The 16,536-nt window shown below is 42.1% G+C and overlaps 1 protein-coding gene across 1 annotated transcript in view; it reads left to right on the forward strand.

Moving 5' to 3' along the window:
- The window catches only part of MPHOSPH8 (M-phase phosphoprotein 8), a 68,895-nt gene that overhangs the window by 39,320 nt on the left and 13,039 nt on the right, over window positions 1–16,536 (forward strand). The window contains exons 4-8 of the mRNA XM_032150679.2: window positions 707–1,555; window positions 2,678–2,777; window positions 4,255–4,512; window positions 14,666–14,791; window positions 14,872–14,960. Coding sequence (XP_032006570.1) covers window positions 707–1,555; window positions 2,678–2,777; window positions 4,255–4,512; window positions 14,666–14,791; window positions 14,872–14,960 — 1,422 coding nt within the window. The remainder of the gene's footprint in view (window positions 1–706; window positions 1,556–2,677; window positions 2,778–4,254; window positions 4,513–14,665; window positions 14,792–14,871; window positions 14,961–16,536) is intronic.

Raw genomic sequence — 16,536 nt, forward strand, 5'->3', positions numbered from 1 at the left:
AAAAAAAAAAAAAAAAAAAAAAAAAGCTATCGTTTCCATCCCTTTTCTCTACCCCCAAGTCATTTAGGATAAGGTGGTTTTGGGAAATGGGAACAGAAAATACTTTGCATAGTGTTTTTGTGTTTATACAGGTACTTTATTCTTGTTTCTTTTTTTCAATTTTAAAATAGGAGAATATTTTTTCATAAGCAATATTTCAGATAACACATGAATTTGGGAAGTAAGATTTGTGTGCAGTCTTGCTTGTTCTGTACATAACTGTCAAACGTAGGAGCAAGTTTAAGGACATTCCAGGATCCAGGGTCTTAGAAAATGTTTTGTATTTGCATTGATAACTACTTTGTTGGCAGAGAAAAGAAAGTCTGTAAAAATTACTTTCTTGGTGGTTTTGGAAATGTTGAAATTCAAATCATTTATAGCCCACCATACCTGAGTCCGCTCACTCCCGCTTTGGGTTGGGCGCTCGGTAGCACTGAGTTTCTGTGCGCCCCTGCCTTCCAAACTCAGACTTGCCCTCACCGCCAAGACCTGTTTGCTAAGTCAGAGATAGAGGTAGCATACGATTTCAGCTTAGGTAAGCAGTTTTAAGAAGTTGAGATTCTGCTTGGAACAAAAAATAGTCTTACCAAATTTCATTAGTACTACTTTTCAAAACCTTTAAAATCAATATGTTAATGAATATTTTAATCTTTTTTGTATTTTATAGAGACTATCCTTAAATAACGACATATTTGAGGCGAACTCTGATAGCGATCAGCAAAGTGAGACAAAAGAAGATACTTCCCCAAAGAAGAAAAAGAAAAAATTAAGGCAGAGAGAAGAGAAAAGCCCAGATGATCTGAAAAAGAAAAAAGCAAAGGCCGGGAAGCTAAAAGACAAGTCTAAACCAGACCTGGAGAGCTCCTTGGAAAGTTTAGTTTTTGATTTAAGGACAAAGAAAAGAATTTCTGAAGCCAAAGAAGAACTAAAGGAGTCCAAAAAGCCCAAAAAAGATGAAGTAAAAGAAACAAAGGAATTAAAGAAAGTTAAAAAGGGTGAAATAAGAGATTTAAAGACGAAAACAAGAGAAGATCCCAAAGAAAATAGAAAAACAAAAAAAGAAAAATTTGTCGAATCCCAGGTGGAATCTGAATCAAGTGTACTTAATGATTCCCCCTTTCTGGAGGATGACAGTGAAGGGCTACATTCTGACAGCAGAGAAGAGAAACAAAACACTAAAAGTGCAAGAGAGAGAGCAGGGCAGGACACGGGGCTGGAGCATGGCGTTGAGAAGCCCCTAGACAGTGCCATGAGTGCTGAGGAGGATACCGATGTCAGAGGCAGGAGGAAAAAGAAGACCCCGAGAAAGGCAGAGGACACCAGAGACAGCAGGAAGCTAGAGAACAAGAACGCTTTCTTAGAGAAGAAAACTGTGCCTAAAAAGCAGAGGAATCAAGACAGAGGCAAAAGTGCTGCAGAGTTAGAGAAGCTGATGCCTGTACCTGCCCAAACGCCAAAGGGCTGGAGGTTGAGCGGGGAAGAGAGAGGCCTCTGGTCCACTGACTCAGCCGAGGAGGTAAGGGCCACAGGAGGCAGCAGAAAACCCGTGTTAGGTGGTCGAGACATTTCACAAGCAAGGAAAGGGAAACAATCAAGCTATAAGAAAGTGTTTATGACCATGGGCGGTCATAAATGAAGATCCTCCAGCTTTTGGACACCGCAGCTTATCTCTTAGTTTCTGGTTTGTTTCTCTTAGAATGATTATGACTAGAAAATTAAAGGCGAATTTGTGAACAAAAATCAGGATGGTTTTTAGAGGTACTCAGATGATATATGGAGCATTGTATACTCAGGTTTATAACTTCATCAGCTTATTTTATTAGCTTTTCACATCCTGCTTGGTCATTTCCCCTGTTGTCTTGAGTATACCACTATTAAATAATAGGACACAAACTACACTAACAAGTATTTTAATGCTTATAAAAATGTATTTAATAGAGAATTTGTCCCATTTTAAAAATTATTTTTATATGGCTTTGCAAAATGGATATATTTTCCAAATTATGAGAGTATTTATATATGCAGTATTTATCAAGGGCTATAAAAAACATCACTTTTTTCATCCATTATTTTCAGTTTTGGGAATTTATTTTAAGGAAATCATTTTAAAGAGGGAAAAGCTGTGCATACGTAGTTGTTTATGGCAGTATTATCTTCATTAGTGCTACAGCAAAATACAACTTAGAAAATGCAGTGGAGAAGAAAACCCTACATAACTGTGAACACAGTCACGTAAAAACGTGTGTAATGTAAACAAAAATGAATTTTAAAAAAGATTATCCATGTAAAAGTACAAGGACCAGAAGGGGGAACATGGAGAAGTAAAATAGTCATGGTTGGTTAAGACTACGGGTGGAAAACTTTCTTAGAATTTTTTTTTTTTTTTATTAATAAAATTCCTAAAAGAGGGTTGGAAAACTGGTGTTGGGTTTTGAATTTGGTATTTTGTGAATTATTATATGGTTGACTGAGGAAGCAAAATTCTTTTGTGTGAAGAGGATTTAATGATCAGTGATCATGTACCACAGTATACAAGGGTGATTCCCTGAAGCCACAAACCTGTATTTTCTGGTTCTCAAATAAATATACAGTGTCAACTCTTTATCCATTCTTGTTTTGGATATCATGTCATTATCAGGACAAAGAGACCAGAAAAAATGAATCCAAAGAAAAATATCAGAAAAGGCATGATTCTGACAAGGAAGAAAAAGGCAGAAAAGAGCCAAAAGGATTAAAGAGTGAGTGTAAATATTAACGTTTTGCCATTTACGTTGCTATCTATTATACAAATAACCAGTTACCTAAATTTATTATATAAAAATTTATATAATTTATTTTTCCTTATTTTCACCTTGTTTTTCCTTTTTAATATGATGAGGGATCAGATTAGAATTACTGAGACTGGAAATTAGTTCTGGCAGAAAAATAAATGTGTTTTTATAGCAGATGCTAAATTTAAAAAAACCTTTTAATATATTCATTATATGTAACTCTGTGTCATTTGTGTAAATATGATATTGAATACGCATTTTGGATCACTTCAAGGTAGACCATAATAGAAAATCCATAATATATATAAATATTGGAACAAATACTTTATATTCCTTGAAAACAAAAAAACACCATTACAGTGTTTGAATAAACCCTAGCAGATAAATATTTAGTTTCTGTAGCAAAAGTACTTGGAACATATGTTTTCTGGCAAACAGTGGTTCTGAGAGATGGATGATTTTCCTTGGGTTTTCTTACTGAAAGCTGTTTGTAACTGAAGTAATATTAAAAGTAAGTTTTTTTTCTTAGCCTAGGCTGGTTTTGGCAGTAGAAGCAGGTGAATGAAGTGGCAGGAGCAGTGGCTGTTTCAGTGGGTCACACATAAAGTGGCTGTAAGACTGTTGTTTAAAGCAAAACAAAAATCTTAAATGCCTTCTATTCTTCAAAGAATGACTAGAGGTTCAAAATACTGTAAAACTGGACCTGGCCTTGTAACGTTTTTTCCTCCTAGTATCTTGTATGTCAGTTTCAGATACATTTTTACAGTGAACATACAGCCTTAAATGGAGCTACTGTTTGCCCCATTCATAAGGGTACTCACTAGAGTCCAGTTTTCAATATTCCCTGATAATAAAACCTGTCTGCTGTGTACCCAGAGTTTATAATAGAATTCATCCTAATTCTCTTCTTTTTGGGGTTATTTCTTATGTCAGGTCTAGTACCTGCCAGTTTTCTTCCCACTTTCTTCTTTAGTTAAAAGCTGGTAGCATCAGGTACAGTTTTACCAGGTACACAGGCAGTGCTCTGGCACCTTGCCGTTTCCCTCACTTAGCACCAGAAACCATTTTGGTACAAGCTTCAGGATCCAGCTACAGACAGTCTGGTGTCTTTAGCTGTGGGAAAGGTGCTGGTGTGACTTGGATCACTCTGAGACTCACTGCCTTCAGTAGGCCTTTGTCACAGCTGCAGATGAGTAGTTCAGAACTTCTGCTTAACAGCCATTCACACTGGACATCCTTTCTGAATATTGAGCAGCCAGTAGAAAGACCAGCTGAAACAATTTTGTGGCTTTGACAGTAAATCAGACCAGGCTTTATAAGCAAGGTAGATGTTAGTAAAAATTAAGACAGTATCTTTTTGCTTTAACACTAAGTTAGATTTTCTTTTGAATGTAACAGAAATTTGTGACTCATACTTAACCATCTATTTTAATTTTTTCATTAGCACTTAAGGAAATCAGAAATGCATTTGATTTATTTAAATTAACTCCAGAAGAAAAAAATGATGTTTGTGAGAACAATCGGAAAAGGGAAGAAATGCCACTGGATTTTAAAACCACAGATGATCACAAAACCAAGGAGAACAAACAGGCACTTAAAGAGAGGAGAAACACCAGAGACGAAACGGATACTTGGGCATACATTGCCGCAGAAGGTGATCAGGAGGTTCTAGACAGCGTCTGCCAAGCAGATGAGAATTCGGGTGAGTTTGGAATCATTTTGCAGAATTTTTCAAGGTAGTGCACCGTATTATTTTACTGTACTCGTCTCTGTATTTCTGATCTCACGATCAAAAAATAATGGAGTAGAAGAGTTTATTTGGATCTCCTGAATAAATAACATTTGATATTGAAGATGGGTCATTCTGTGACTTCTCAATGGATCAAACAATTTTTCTGAGTTCCTATAATGTTCTCAGCACGTATAGAAATTAAAAGATTTCTGATTTTCTACCTTACCTACTCTTACCTGGCAGCCCCATTTTATATCTTACTATTTAATAGATTTCTTTCAGGAAATTATCAAATATAAACTTATTTGTATTTTACCCTTTAAATGTTGTAGCAATTAACACTAAATAAGATTATATTATAAATGCTGTCCTGAGGACATTGGAACTGGTCAAGAAGAAGAATAAAGACTACAGTAGTGGTGGGGAGGAGGAGTACTAAAAAGTGTACATACATGTTTATAACTAGGACCTAATCAGAGAGGTTAGTCTAATAAAACTTTATATAATTTGTGAATCTTGAGAAACAGTTGAGAATTGAAAAATTCAGAATATATGACAGACTAGATCGCCTGGGAAACCCTTATACTACAGAATGACTACATCTTGGATACCAAGGGAAAATGTGCTTTTGGATGTATTGCTGAGCTTGCAGGTACCAGTGGGCAAGGAAAAAGAGGTAGGTCGCCCAGAGGGCAGATGCCAAATAGCAACACTGCTGTTGAGATACCAGGCAGTAAAAAACAGATATAGTAGGGGGAACATCAATAAAGCCAGAAGTGGATTCCTGGTTTTGCTATAAAATAAGCCTCTGACACAGTGTGTTGAGAACAAAAGAAACACATGAAAAAGAGATAACGATTATAGGTTGTGTACAGATTTAAAAAATGAAAGAATTCTATGAGCAATTTCTTACCAGTTGATTTGAAAACTAGCTAGGCAGCCAGGCACAGTGGCTCATGCCTGTAGTCCTAGCACTTTTGGAGGTTGAGGCAGGTGGATTGCCTGAGCTCAGGAGTTGGAGACCAGCTTGGGCGACACAGTGAAACCCCATCTCTACTAAAATACAAAAACTTAGCTGGGCGTGGCGGTGTGCACGTGCAGTCCCAGCTACTCAGGGGCCTGAGGCAGGAGAATTGCTTGAACCTGAGAGGTGGAGGTTGCAGTGAGCTGAGATCACACCACTGCACTCCAGCTTGGGTGACACAGTGAGACTCCATCTCCAAAAAAAAGAAAACTGGCTAGGAATGGTGGCATGTGCCTATAGTCACAGCTACTCTGGAGGTGAGGTAGGAGGATCAATAAGCCCAGGAGTTTGAGGCTATGTTATGCTAAGATTGTACCTATGAATAGCCACTGTACTCCATCCTGGTCAACATAGCAAGACTTCATCTCTAAAATTGAAAAAGAGGTTTGAAAACTGAATGACATGGAAAAATTCCTTGGGAAAAAAATAATGAGACTGATCCAAAAAAGACTGAATAGTCACAACTGTTAAAGAACATGAGGGCTGGGCACGGTGGCTCACGGCTGTAATCCCAGCACTTTGGGAGGCCAAGGCGGGCGGATCACAAGGTCAGGAGTTTGAGACCAGCCTGGACAACATGGTGAAATCCCGTCTCTACTAAAAATACAAAAAATTAGCCTGGCATGGTGGCACGCACCTGTAGTCCCAGCTACTCGGGAGGCTGAGGCAGGAGAATCGCTTGAACCCGGGAGGTGGAGGTTGTGGTGAGCCAAGATCATGCCACTGCACTCCAGCCTGGGCAACAGTGCGAGACTCCCTCTCAGAATAAAAAAAAAACATGAAATACGGGATTGCTGGCAAGATGGCCGAATAGGAACAGCTCCGTTCCACAACTCTCAACAAGATTGACACAGAAAGCAGGTGATTTCTGCGTTTCCAACTGAGATACCCGGTTCATCTCATTGGGACTGGTTGGACGGTGGGTGCAGCCCACAGAGGGCGAGCGAAAGCAGGGTGGGGCATTGCCTCACCCGGGAAATGCAGGTGGTCGGGGAACACCCTCCCCTAGCCAAGGGAAGCCCTGAGGGACTGTGCCATGAGGAACGGCGCACTCTGGCCCAGATACTGCGCGTTTCCCATGGTCTTTGCAACTCACAGACCAGGAGATTCCCTCTGGTGGCTATGCCTGCAGGGCCCTGGGTTTGAAGCACAAAACTGGGTGGCTGTTTGGGCCAACACCGAGCTAGCTGCAGGAGTTTTTTTTCCATACCCCAGTGGCACCTGGAACGCCAGAGAGACAGAACTGTTCACTCCTCTGGAAAGGGGGCTGAAGCCAGGGAGCCAAGTGGTCTGGCTTGGCAGGTCCCACCCCCACGGAGTTCAGCAAGCTAAGATCCACTGGCTTGAAATTCTCACTGCCAGCACAGCAGTCTGAGATCGATCTGGGCCACTTGAGCTTGGTGGGAGGAGGGGTGTCCGCCATTGCTGAGGCTTGAGTAGGTGGTTTTACCCACATAGTGTAAACAAAGCCCCCGGGGATGTGCGAACTGGGAAGAGCGCACCGTAGCTCAGCAAGGCTGCTGTGGCCAGACTGCCTCTCTAGATTCCTCCTCTCTGGGCAGGGCATCTCTGGAAAAAGGCAGCAGCCACAGTCAGGGTCTTATAGATAAAACCCCCATCTCTCTGGGACAGAGCATCTTGGGGAAGGGGCGGCTGTGGGCGCAGCTTCAGACTTAAATGTCCCTGCCTCACGGCTCTGAAGAGAGCAGTGGATCTCCCAGCACAGCTTTTGAGCTCTGCTAAGGGTCAGACTGCCTCCTCAAGTGGGTCCCTGACCCCCATGTCTCCTGACTGGGAGATACCTCCCAGTAGGGGCCAACAGACGCCTCATACAGGAGAGCTCCGGCTGGCATCTGGCGGGTGCCCCTCTGGGACAAAGCTTCCAGAGGAAGGAACAGGCAGCAATCTTTGCTGTTCTGCAGCTTCTGCTGGTGATACCCAGGCAAACAGTGTCTGGAGTGGGCCTCCAGCAAACCTGCAGCAGAGGTGCCTGTTAGAAGGAAAACTAACAAACAGAAAGGAATAACATCAACAAAAAGGATGTCCACTCAGACATCCCATCTGAAGGTCACCAACATCAAAGACCAAAGGTAGATAACTCCACAAAGATGGGGAGAAACCAGTGCAAAATTCTGAAAATTGCAAAAACCAGAACACCTCTTCTCCAAAGGATCACAACTCCTTGCCAAGGGAACAAAACTGGGCGGAGGATGAGTTTGACAAATTGACAGAAGTAGGCTTCAGAAGGTGGGTAATAAACTCCTCTGAGCTAAAGGAGCATGTTCTAACCCAATGCAAGGAAGCTAAGAACCTTGAGAAAAGGTTAGAGGAATTGCTGACTAGAATAACCAGTTTAGAGAAGAACATAAATGACCTGATGGAGCTGAAAACACAGCACGAGAACTTCGTGAAGCATACACAAGTATCAATAACCGAATCGATCAAGCAGAAGAAAGGATATCAGAGATTGAAGATCAACTTAATGAAATAAAGCGAGAAGACAAGATTAGAGAAAAAAGAATGAAAAGGAATGAACAAAGCCTCCAAGAAGTATGGGACTATGTGAAAAGACCAAACCTACGTTTAATTAGTGTACGTGAAAGTGACGGGGAGGATGGAACCAAGTTGTAAAACACTCTTCAGGATATTATCCAGGAGAACCTCCCCAACCTAGCAAGACAGGCCAACATTCAAATTCAGGAAATACAGAGAACAGCACTAAGATACTCCTCAAGAAGAGCATCCCCAAGACGTAATCATCAGATTCACCAAGGTTGAAATGAAGGAAAAAATGTTAAGGGCAGTCAGAGAGAAAAGTCGGGTTACCCACAAAGGAAATCCTGTCAGACTAACATCATTCTCAGCAAACTAACACAAGAACAGAAAACTAAACACTACATGTTCTCAGTCATAAGTGGGAGTTGAACAAGGAGAACACATGGACCCAGGGAGGGGAACATCACACACCAGGGCCTGTTGGGGGCAGGGGGCTCTGAGAGGGATAACATTAGGAGAAACACCTAATGTAGATGACAGGTTGAGGGGTGCAGCAAACTACCATGGCACATGTATACCTATGTAACCTGCATGTTCTGCACATGTACCTCAGAACTTAAAGTATAATGATAAAAAAAAAGTGGAATAATAAAAACAGCCTCATAAATTTAACACCAAGCCAGATGGGTTTCTCAAACCAAAGGCTACCAAACTTATAAAAGTTGTTCTAAAAATAGCGAATGCTAATGCTAACTTATTCTGGGAGACCATTATAACTTCAGTACCAAAACCAGACAAAAACTATAAGAAAAGGCCAGGCGCGGTGGCTCATGCCTGTATTCCCAGCACTTCGGGAGGCCGAGGCGGGTGAATCACCTGAGGTCGGGAGTTCGAGACCAGCCTTACCAACATGGACAAACCCTCTCTCTACTAAAAATACAAAATTAGCCAGATGTGGTGGCACATGCCTGTAATCCCAGCTACTCAGGAAGTTGAGGCAGGAGAATCGCTTGAACCCGGGAGGCGGAGGTTTCAGTGAGCTAAGATCAAACCATTGCAATCTAGTCTGGGCAACAAGAGCGACACACCATTTCAAAAAAAAAAAAAAAAGAAAAATGACAGGCCATGCTCATTAAACGAAGTCACATGCAAAAGTCCTCCACAAAATATTAGCAAATTTAATCTGGCCCTGTTTTAAAAAAAAAAAAATCTCATGATCACGTTGGGTTTTTCCTACGAATTGTAAAGGAGAAATTGATTTAATAGCATTCTTTTTTTTTTGAGACGGAGTCTCGCTCTGTCGCCCAGGCTGGAGTGCAGTGGCGCAGTCTCGGCTCACTGCAAGCTCCGCCTCCCGGGTTCACGCCATTCTCCTGCCTCAGCCTCTCCGAGTAGCTGGGACTACAGGCGCCCGCCACCACGCCCGGCTAATTTTTTGTATTTTTAGTAGAGACGGGGTTTCACCGTGGTCTCGATCTCCTGACCTTGTGATCCGCCCGCCTCGGCCTCCCAAAGTGCTGGGATTACAAGCGTGAGCCACCGCGCCCGGCCAATAGCATTCTTGATTAAAAAGTAAAACCTAACAAATTATGAATAAAGGGAGCTTTCTCAATTGATAAAGGACACTAAACCTTTAGCAACATAAGCCAGGCGTGGTGGCTCACACCTATAATCTTAACACTTTGGGAGCTGAAGTGAGAGGATCACTTGAGCCCAGGAATTCAAGACTAGCCTGGGAAAACAAGACCCTCTCTGTACCAAAAAATAAAAAATTAGCTGGGTGTGGTACTATTTGCCTATAGCCTCAGCTACTTGGATGGCTGAGACAGGAGGATCACTTGAGCCCGGAAGTTCGAGGATGCAGTGAGCCCTGATAACACCACTGTACTCCAGCCTGGGTAACAGAGTGAGACCCTATCTCAAAACACCACCACCAACAACAACAAAAAACCCTTTAGCAGCATGAGTTATAATGGTGAAACATTAGAAACATTGATTTTATTTTATTTTTTATAGGGATGGGTTTCACCATGTTTCCCAGGCTGGTCTTGAACTCCTGGATTCCAGTGATCCACTTGCCTCAGCCTCCCAGTGTGCTGGGACTACAGGCATGAGCCACCATGACTGGCCAGAAACATTGATTTTAAACCAGGAATATTACAAGGATGCCTTCTATCAACACTTTTATTCAATATTATACTAAGGTCTACTCAGTACATTAAGACAAAGAAATACAAAAGGCATAGGCATTGGAAAGGAACAGGGAGGGGAAACAGCTGTCAGCCAGGCGGGATGCCTCACACCTATAATCCCAGCGTTTTGAGAGGCCAAGCAGATCGCTTGAGCTCAGAAGTTTTGAGACCAGCCTGGGCAACATGGTGAAACTCTGCTTCTACAAAAAATACGAAATTAGGCATGGTGGCACATGCCTATAATCCCAGCTATTTGGGAGGTAGAGGCAGGATAATCGCTTAAACCCGGGGAGGTGGAGGTTACAGTGAGACGAGATTGCACCATTGTACTCCAGCCTGGGCAACAAGAGTAAAACTCCATCTCAAAACAACAACAACATAATCAAATAAGCCAGGCAGGATGGCACATACCTGTAGTCCCAGCTACTCAGGAGGCTAAGGTGGGAGGACCATTTGAGCCCAGGAGGCAGAGATTGTGGTGAACTAAAATCGTGCCACTGCACTTCAGCCTGGATGACAGAGCAAGACTGTTGTCAAAAAAAAAAAAAAAAAAAAAAAAAGCTGTCATTATCAGATTCATATTAAAAACCTAAAAAAATCTACAAATAAATTATTAGAAGTATTAAAAATTTAGCAAGGTGACTGGATGTAAGATCAGTGACAAAAGCCAATTTTCTTTTTTAAACCTATATACATTTCTACATAAATAATGTATTTTAAAAAGATACAGTTTTCAGGCCAGGTGCGGTGGCTCACACCTATAATCCCAGCACTTTGGGAGGCCGAGGTGGGTGGCTCATTTGAGGTCAGGATTTTGAGACCAGCCTGGCCAACATGGTGAAACCCCGTCTCTACTAAAAATACAAAAATTAGCTGGGCGTGGTGGCACATGTCTGTAATCCCAGCTACTTGGGAGGCTGAGGCAGGAGAATGATTTCAACTGGGGAGGCGGAGGTTGCAGTGAGCCAAGATCGTGCCATTGCATGCCAGCCTGGGGGACAAGAGTGAGACTTTGTTTCAAAAATAAAAAATAAAAACATACAGTTTTCAATAGCAACACATTTAAAAGATTTAAAAGATTGCTTAGAATATTGCTCATAAAACATGGGCCAGGTGCGGTGGCTCACGCCTGTAATCCTGGGAGACTGTGGAGGGTGGATCACTTGAGGTCAGGAGTTCGAGGCCAGCCTGGCCAACATGGTGAAACCCCGTCTCTACTAAAAATACAAAAATTAGCCGGTTGTGGTGGCACACTCCTGTGGTCCCAGCTACTCCGGAGGCTGAGGCAGGAGAATTGCTTGAACCCAGGAGGTGGAGGTTGCAGTGAGCTGAGATAGTGCCACTGCACTCCAGCCTGGGCAACAGTGCAAAACTCTGTCTCAAAAAAAAAAAAAAAAAACCTGTATGGAGAAAATTTTAAAGATTTCTTGATTGCTTGAAAGTTACTAAAATGTATATATGCCATTTTTATTAGAAAACAATTTTAGGCTCCAGGCACGGTGGTTCACCCCTGTAATCCTAGCAGTTTGAGAGGCTGAGGCAGGCAGATCATTTGAGGTCAGAAGTTCGAGACCAGCCTGGCTAACATGTTGAAACCCCATCTCTACTAAAAAATACAAAAATAAGCCAGGCAAAAATTTTTTTGCATGAGCAAAAAAATAGCTTTTTTTTTTTTTTGCGTGTGAGCAAAACATAGCTCATGCAATTTCAGCTGCTCAGGAGGCTAAGGCACAGAAATCATGTGAACCTGGGAGGTGGAGGTTGCTGTGAGCTGAAATTGTGCCACTGCACTCCAGCCTGGGTGACGGAGTGAGACTCTGTTTCAGAAGAAAAAAAAAAAAAAAATTTTAGAAATTTGTCATTTTCTCCAAACCGGTCTATAGCATCACTGCAGTTCTAATCAAAATCTCAACACAGTTTTTCATGGAATTTACAAATGCTCATTCTAGTTCATGTGGAAGACTCAAGAAGAGCCAAAGCCAATTGTCCCAGTAAGTAATTAAAACCTGCTCTATCAGCCTGGTGATTCATTATAGCATTTACTTGGCACAGGAGGGTAGGTGAACTAGCACAGCAGGCTAGAGACCTCAGTCTGGCAGTGCAGCTCTGATAGAGGACAGAGGACGGGGCATCACGGGTGCACATGGGGAGGATGCCTCTTCTCACTGGTGTCAGAACAGACGATTATTCATGTAGCAGAAGCCTCATACCTGAGAGTCAAATCCTGATGGAGTGAGGCTCTATTAGGAGGGTATTTAGATTCTAGGTATTTAGAGATTAAGGCTAATATCTTTATGACCTTGAGGGTAGGGAAAGATTTCTTAAGACAAAATGTTCCATAAAGGAATAAAATGATAAAGTTGACTGAACAAAATAAGTTCCATTTAACAAAGCTATCATTAGAAAGGGTGAAAAGACAAAGGATCACTACCCAGAATATAAAGAACTCCTGCAATTTATATAAAGCTCATTAGCAAGCAAAACCAACTGTGTATTTCTTAGGGATATGTGTATTTATGGCAAAGCTATGTTGAAGAAGAGCATGAGAGACGCGGACTGCAGATGTAAATGACACCATGCAGGGGACAGCTGTGGGAGGCACAGGCATGTGCCCCCGAGCAGTTCTTGTGACCACAGAGCACACTTCGTTGTTTCACTTCGTGACATGCATTCCTTATTATATGTATATCGAGTTTCTTTTTAAAAATAGAGAAGGCCGGGCACGGTGGCTCACGCCTATAATCCCAGCACTTTGGGAGACCAAGACGGGCGGATCACGAGGTCAGCAGATCGAGGCCATCCTGGCCAACATGGTGAAACCCCATCTCTACTAAAAATACAAAAATTAGCCGAGCATGGTGGCAGGCACCTGTAGTCCCAGCTAGTCAGAGGCTGAGGCAGGAGAATCACTTGAACCTGGGAGGCAGAGCTTGCAGTGAGCCGAGATCGTGCCACTGCACCCCAGCCTGGGGACAGAGCAAGACTCCGTCTCAAAAAAACAAAAGAAAATTAAGCATATCAGGTCCAGAGGCAAGACCCACACTTGTCAGGAATGAACATGGGTTTTGAACTAGTTTGCTTTGTTAGTGACCACAATCTGAGCTGCAGCTCAGCCTTTGCAGTGGTTCTGGTCTAGCCATGCTCTCTGTTCTTACAGCAGTCCTGTGAGTTTGGTGGTATTATCTCAGTTCATAAAGACCTCATCTGTTCTGCTTCCACAATCTTCCCACATTGCTTCCTCAGTGGTGGGATGAGTCATGGAGCATAGTGGATGGGGGCTTCATGGGGGACTCAGACACCTGAGTAAGAAGACCGGCTCTGCCACTCACTGGTGGGTGTCTCTGAGCAAACCCTGGAGCCTCTCCCAGCCTCTCTCATCTGTAACATGTCTCCCCTTACAGGTTATTGTGTATGGAGGAAATAAATCCATTCATGTAAGTAAGTTAACATGTCTTAGATTGCTAGTGGCTTTCACTATTACCATTGCTGATAGACCTGGGATGCTGCACCAGGATGGACAGCCCAGAGGCTGTGCTTTTTCTCTGCTGTCAGCTCTCAGAGGTAGCAGAAGTGTTAGTTTGAGTTGAGGGCTTTGGAAAAGTTCTTCATTTATTGCATATGTTTTACAAACTTTATTTCTGTGGCAAGGCCATCTGCCTAACATCATCTGTATAGTTTGAGGAATTGGTTTCAGGTGAAAATCCTTTAACTCTACCATCAAGTAGTTCTGTTTTTCACTTGTAAAAAAAGCACATAACCATTGTGAATTACTCCCAAATGAGCTGCACTGAAGTCTGTGATTGATTGCAGTGGTGATAAAGGCTGAACACATGGGTCCTCGGTGTTCCCGTGCCTGTAGGTCCTGTCGGGGAAGACTCTAGCAATACCTCACAGGGGGTTGGGTGTGGGCCAGGGCACTGTGGGAGCAGGAGGCTTCCAGACGTAGGGGCCTGAGGGAGTCTGGAAGGATCCATAAGCAGTGCCTTTGACTCACATGCTGGGATAGCTCACACGCTGAGAATGGCTTTATCTGTACATGGTTGGAAGCAGCGTATGTCCAAGAAGAATGGTGTAAGGGAGAAAAGTCACATTAGAATTGCATTTCCTCTTACCTGATCCCTCCTTCCTTTGAGCTACGTAGTCTTAAAATTCCTCCTTTGCTATTTCACAATGACAGGTTACCTGTTTATCTTTATGCCTGCAGAGTACCATGGCTTCTAAATGTGGATTGTTCATATTACTTCCCAAAGAAAATTGGGGATTTTATCAATTAAAAGACCCCATTATACAATGACTTGTGTTAAAAGTGTACATAAAGCTTTGGTTAAGACATCACAAATTCCATAAACAACATTGTAGGTTTTTTATACTTCAAACAAATGTATGTTAACAAGGCCATTGTGTGTTCCAGATGGCAGGCAGCAGATTCTGAGTTTGGGCATGGACCTGCAGTTGGAATGGATGAAGTTAGAAGATTTCCAAAAGCACCTTGATGGGAAAGATGAGAATTTTGCTGCAACAGATGCAATTCCAAGTAGTGAGTAGTTTTGGAAATATTGAAATCCCTTTCACAAATCTAGATTTATAAAATCTAACTTATTTTTTCTTTCATTTTAGATGTGTTAAGGGATGCTGTGAAAAATGGGGATTATATTACTGTAAAAGTTGCACTTAATTCAAATGAAGAATATAACCTGGACCAAGAGGTAATATGTTGTTGAAAAATCTCATGAAAGGAAAATGGAAAGTAACACTTGAAAGAATTCAGTTTAACTTTTCATTTATTTTAATTACAAAAGGCTGTGCATGGTGGTGCACACCTGTAATCCCAGCACTTTGGGAGGCCGAGGCAGGAGGATTGCTTGAGCCCAGGAATTCAAGACCAGCCTGGGCTCCATGGTGAAACCCCAGCTCTACAAAAAATACAAAAATTAGCTGGACATGGTGGTGTACACCTTTGGTCCCAGTTACTTGGGTGGCTGAGATGAGAGGATCACCTGAGCCTGGGAGGTCATGGCTGTGGTAAGTGGAGATCACACCACTGCACCCCAGCCTGGGCGACAGAGCAAGACTCCATCTCAAAAAAAAAAAAGTAATGCACGTTCACTTTGTAAAATAAAAAAATCGTAGAACCCTATAAATGTACAATGATGGTCCCTTTAATTCCAACCCCCTCCCCCCTAAAAGTGATGATTTGGTTTGGTTATGGTCTACCTGTTTTATATGTGGTTTACCCTCTGCCACTCTGAGAGCATAGAGTGAGACCATTTTCCTGTGGCCATTTGCGTTTCTTTGATGGTTGTCCCATTTACAGCAACGGTCTCATCTCTCCTGTTGTAGCTGGGGATTTTTCATACTGATATGTGTGGATTTTTTTTGAGACAGAGTGTCACTCTGTTGCCCAGGCTGGAGTGCAGTAGGGCGATCTCAGCTCACTGCAACCTCCACCTCCCGGGTTCACGCCATTCTGCTGCCTCAGCCTCCCGAGTAGCTGGACTACAGTCGCCTGCCACCTCGCCCGGCTAATTTTTTATAGTCTCGATCTCCTGACCTCGTGATCCGCCCACCTCCACCTCCCAAAGTGCTGGGATTACAGGCGTGAGCCACCGCGCCCGGCCATGTATGGATTTTTTAATGGAAGCATATTGACCCTTTCTCCCTAGATTGTAGGTTTGTGTTTGAGTCTTGTATTGCTTGAAGATTTTTAGTTTTAGGCAATCATATCTGTCGATGTTTTACACGTATGGCTTTTGGGTATCTTGCTTAGAAAATATTTTTATATTTTCTTTAGTTTTTTAGCTTAGCTGTGGAGTTTTTAGGTTTAATCCTTTGGGATTACAATTCACAAAATTATTGGGATTTTGATTCAAATTGCATAAAATAATATAGATTGAGAATTGACATTTTTATTTACATTTTGCATCTTCTGTCTAGGAACATGGTAATTCTACATTCACTCAGCTCTTCACTTATATCCTTAAGCAAAGTTCTATGGGTTTTTTCATTCATACAGACGTTGCACATTTCCTATAGATGTATGCCTATATGTTTTATAATGGTCATTAGAGTCTTTTTTCATTTACATTTTGTTTTCTAACTGGTTATTGCTTGTCGATGGTAAAGCTATGGATGTCTTTGTACACGTGTATGTGTGACTCCAGTCATTTAATGAAATTCTTATAGTTTTTAAGTTACTTGTTTTGGATTTTCTAGGTAGAAAATTTGATCGTATGCCCCCCAAAAATTCACTATTCATTTTATATGGTGCAAACTTTTCATGTG

Source organism: Hylobates moloch, unplaced genomic scaffold (assembly GCF_009828535.3).
Source record: "Hylobates moloch isolate HMO894 unplaced genomic scaffold, HMol_V3 SCAFFOLD_4, whole genome shotgun sequence".
Taxonomy (NCBI): Eukaryota; Metazoa; Chordata; class Mammalia; order Primates; family Hylobatidae; genus Hylobates; species Hylobates moloch.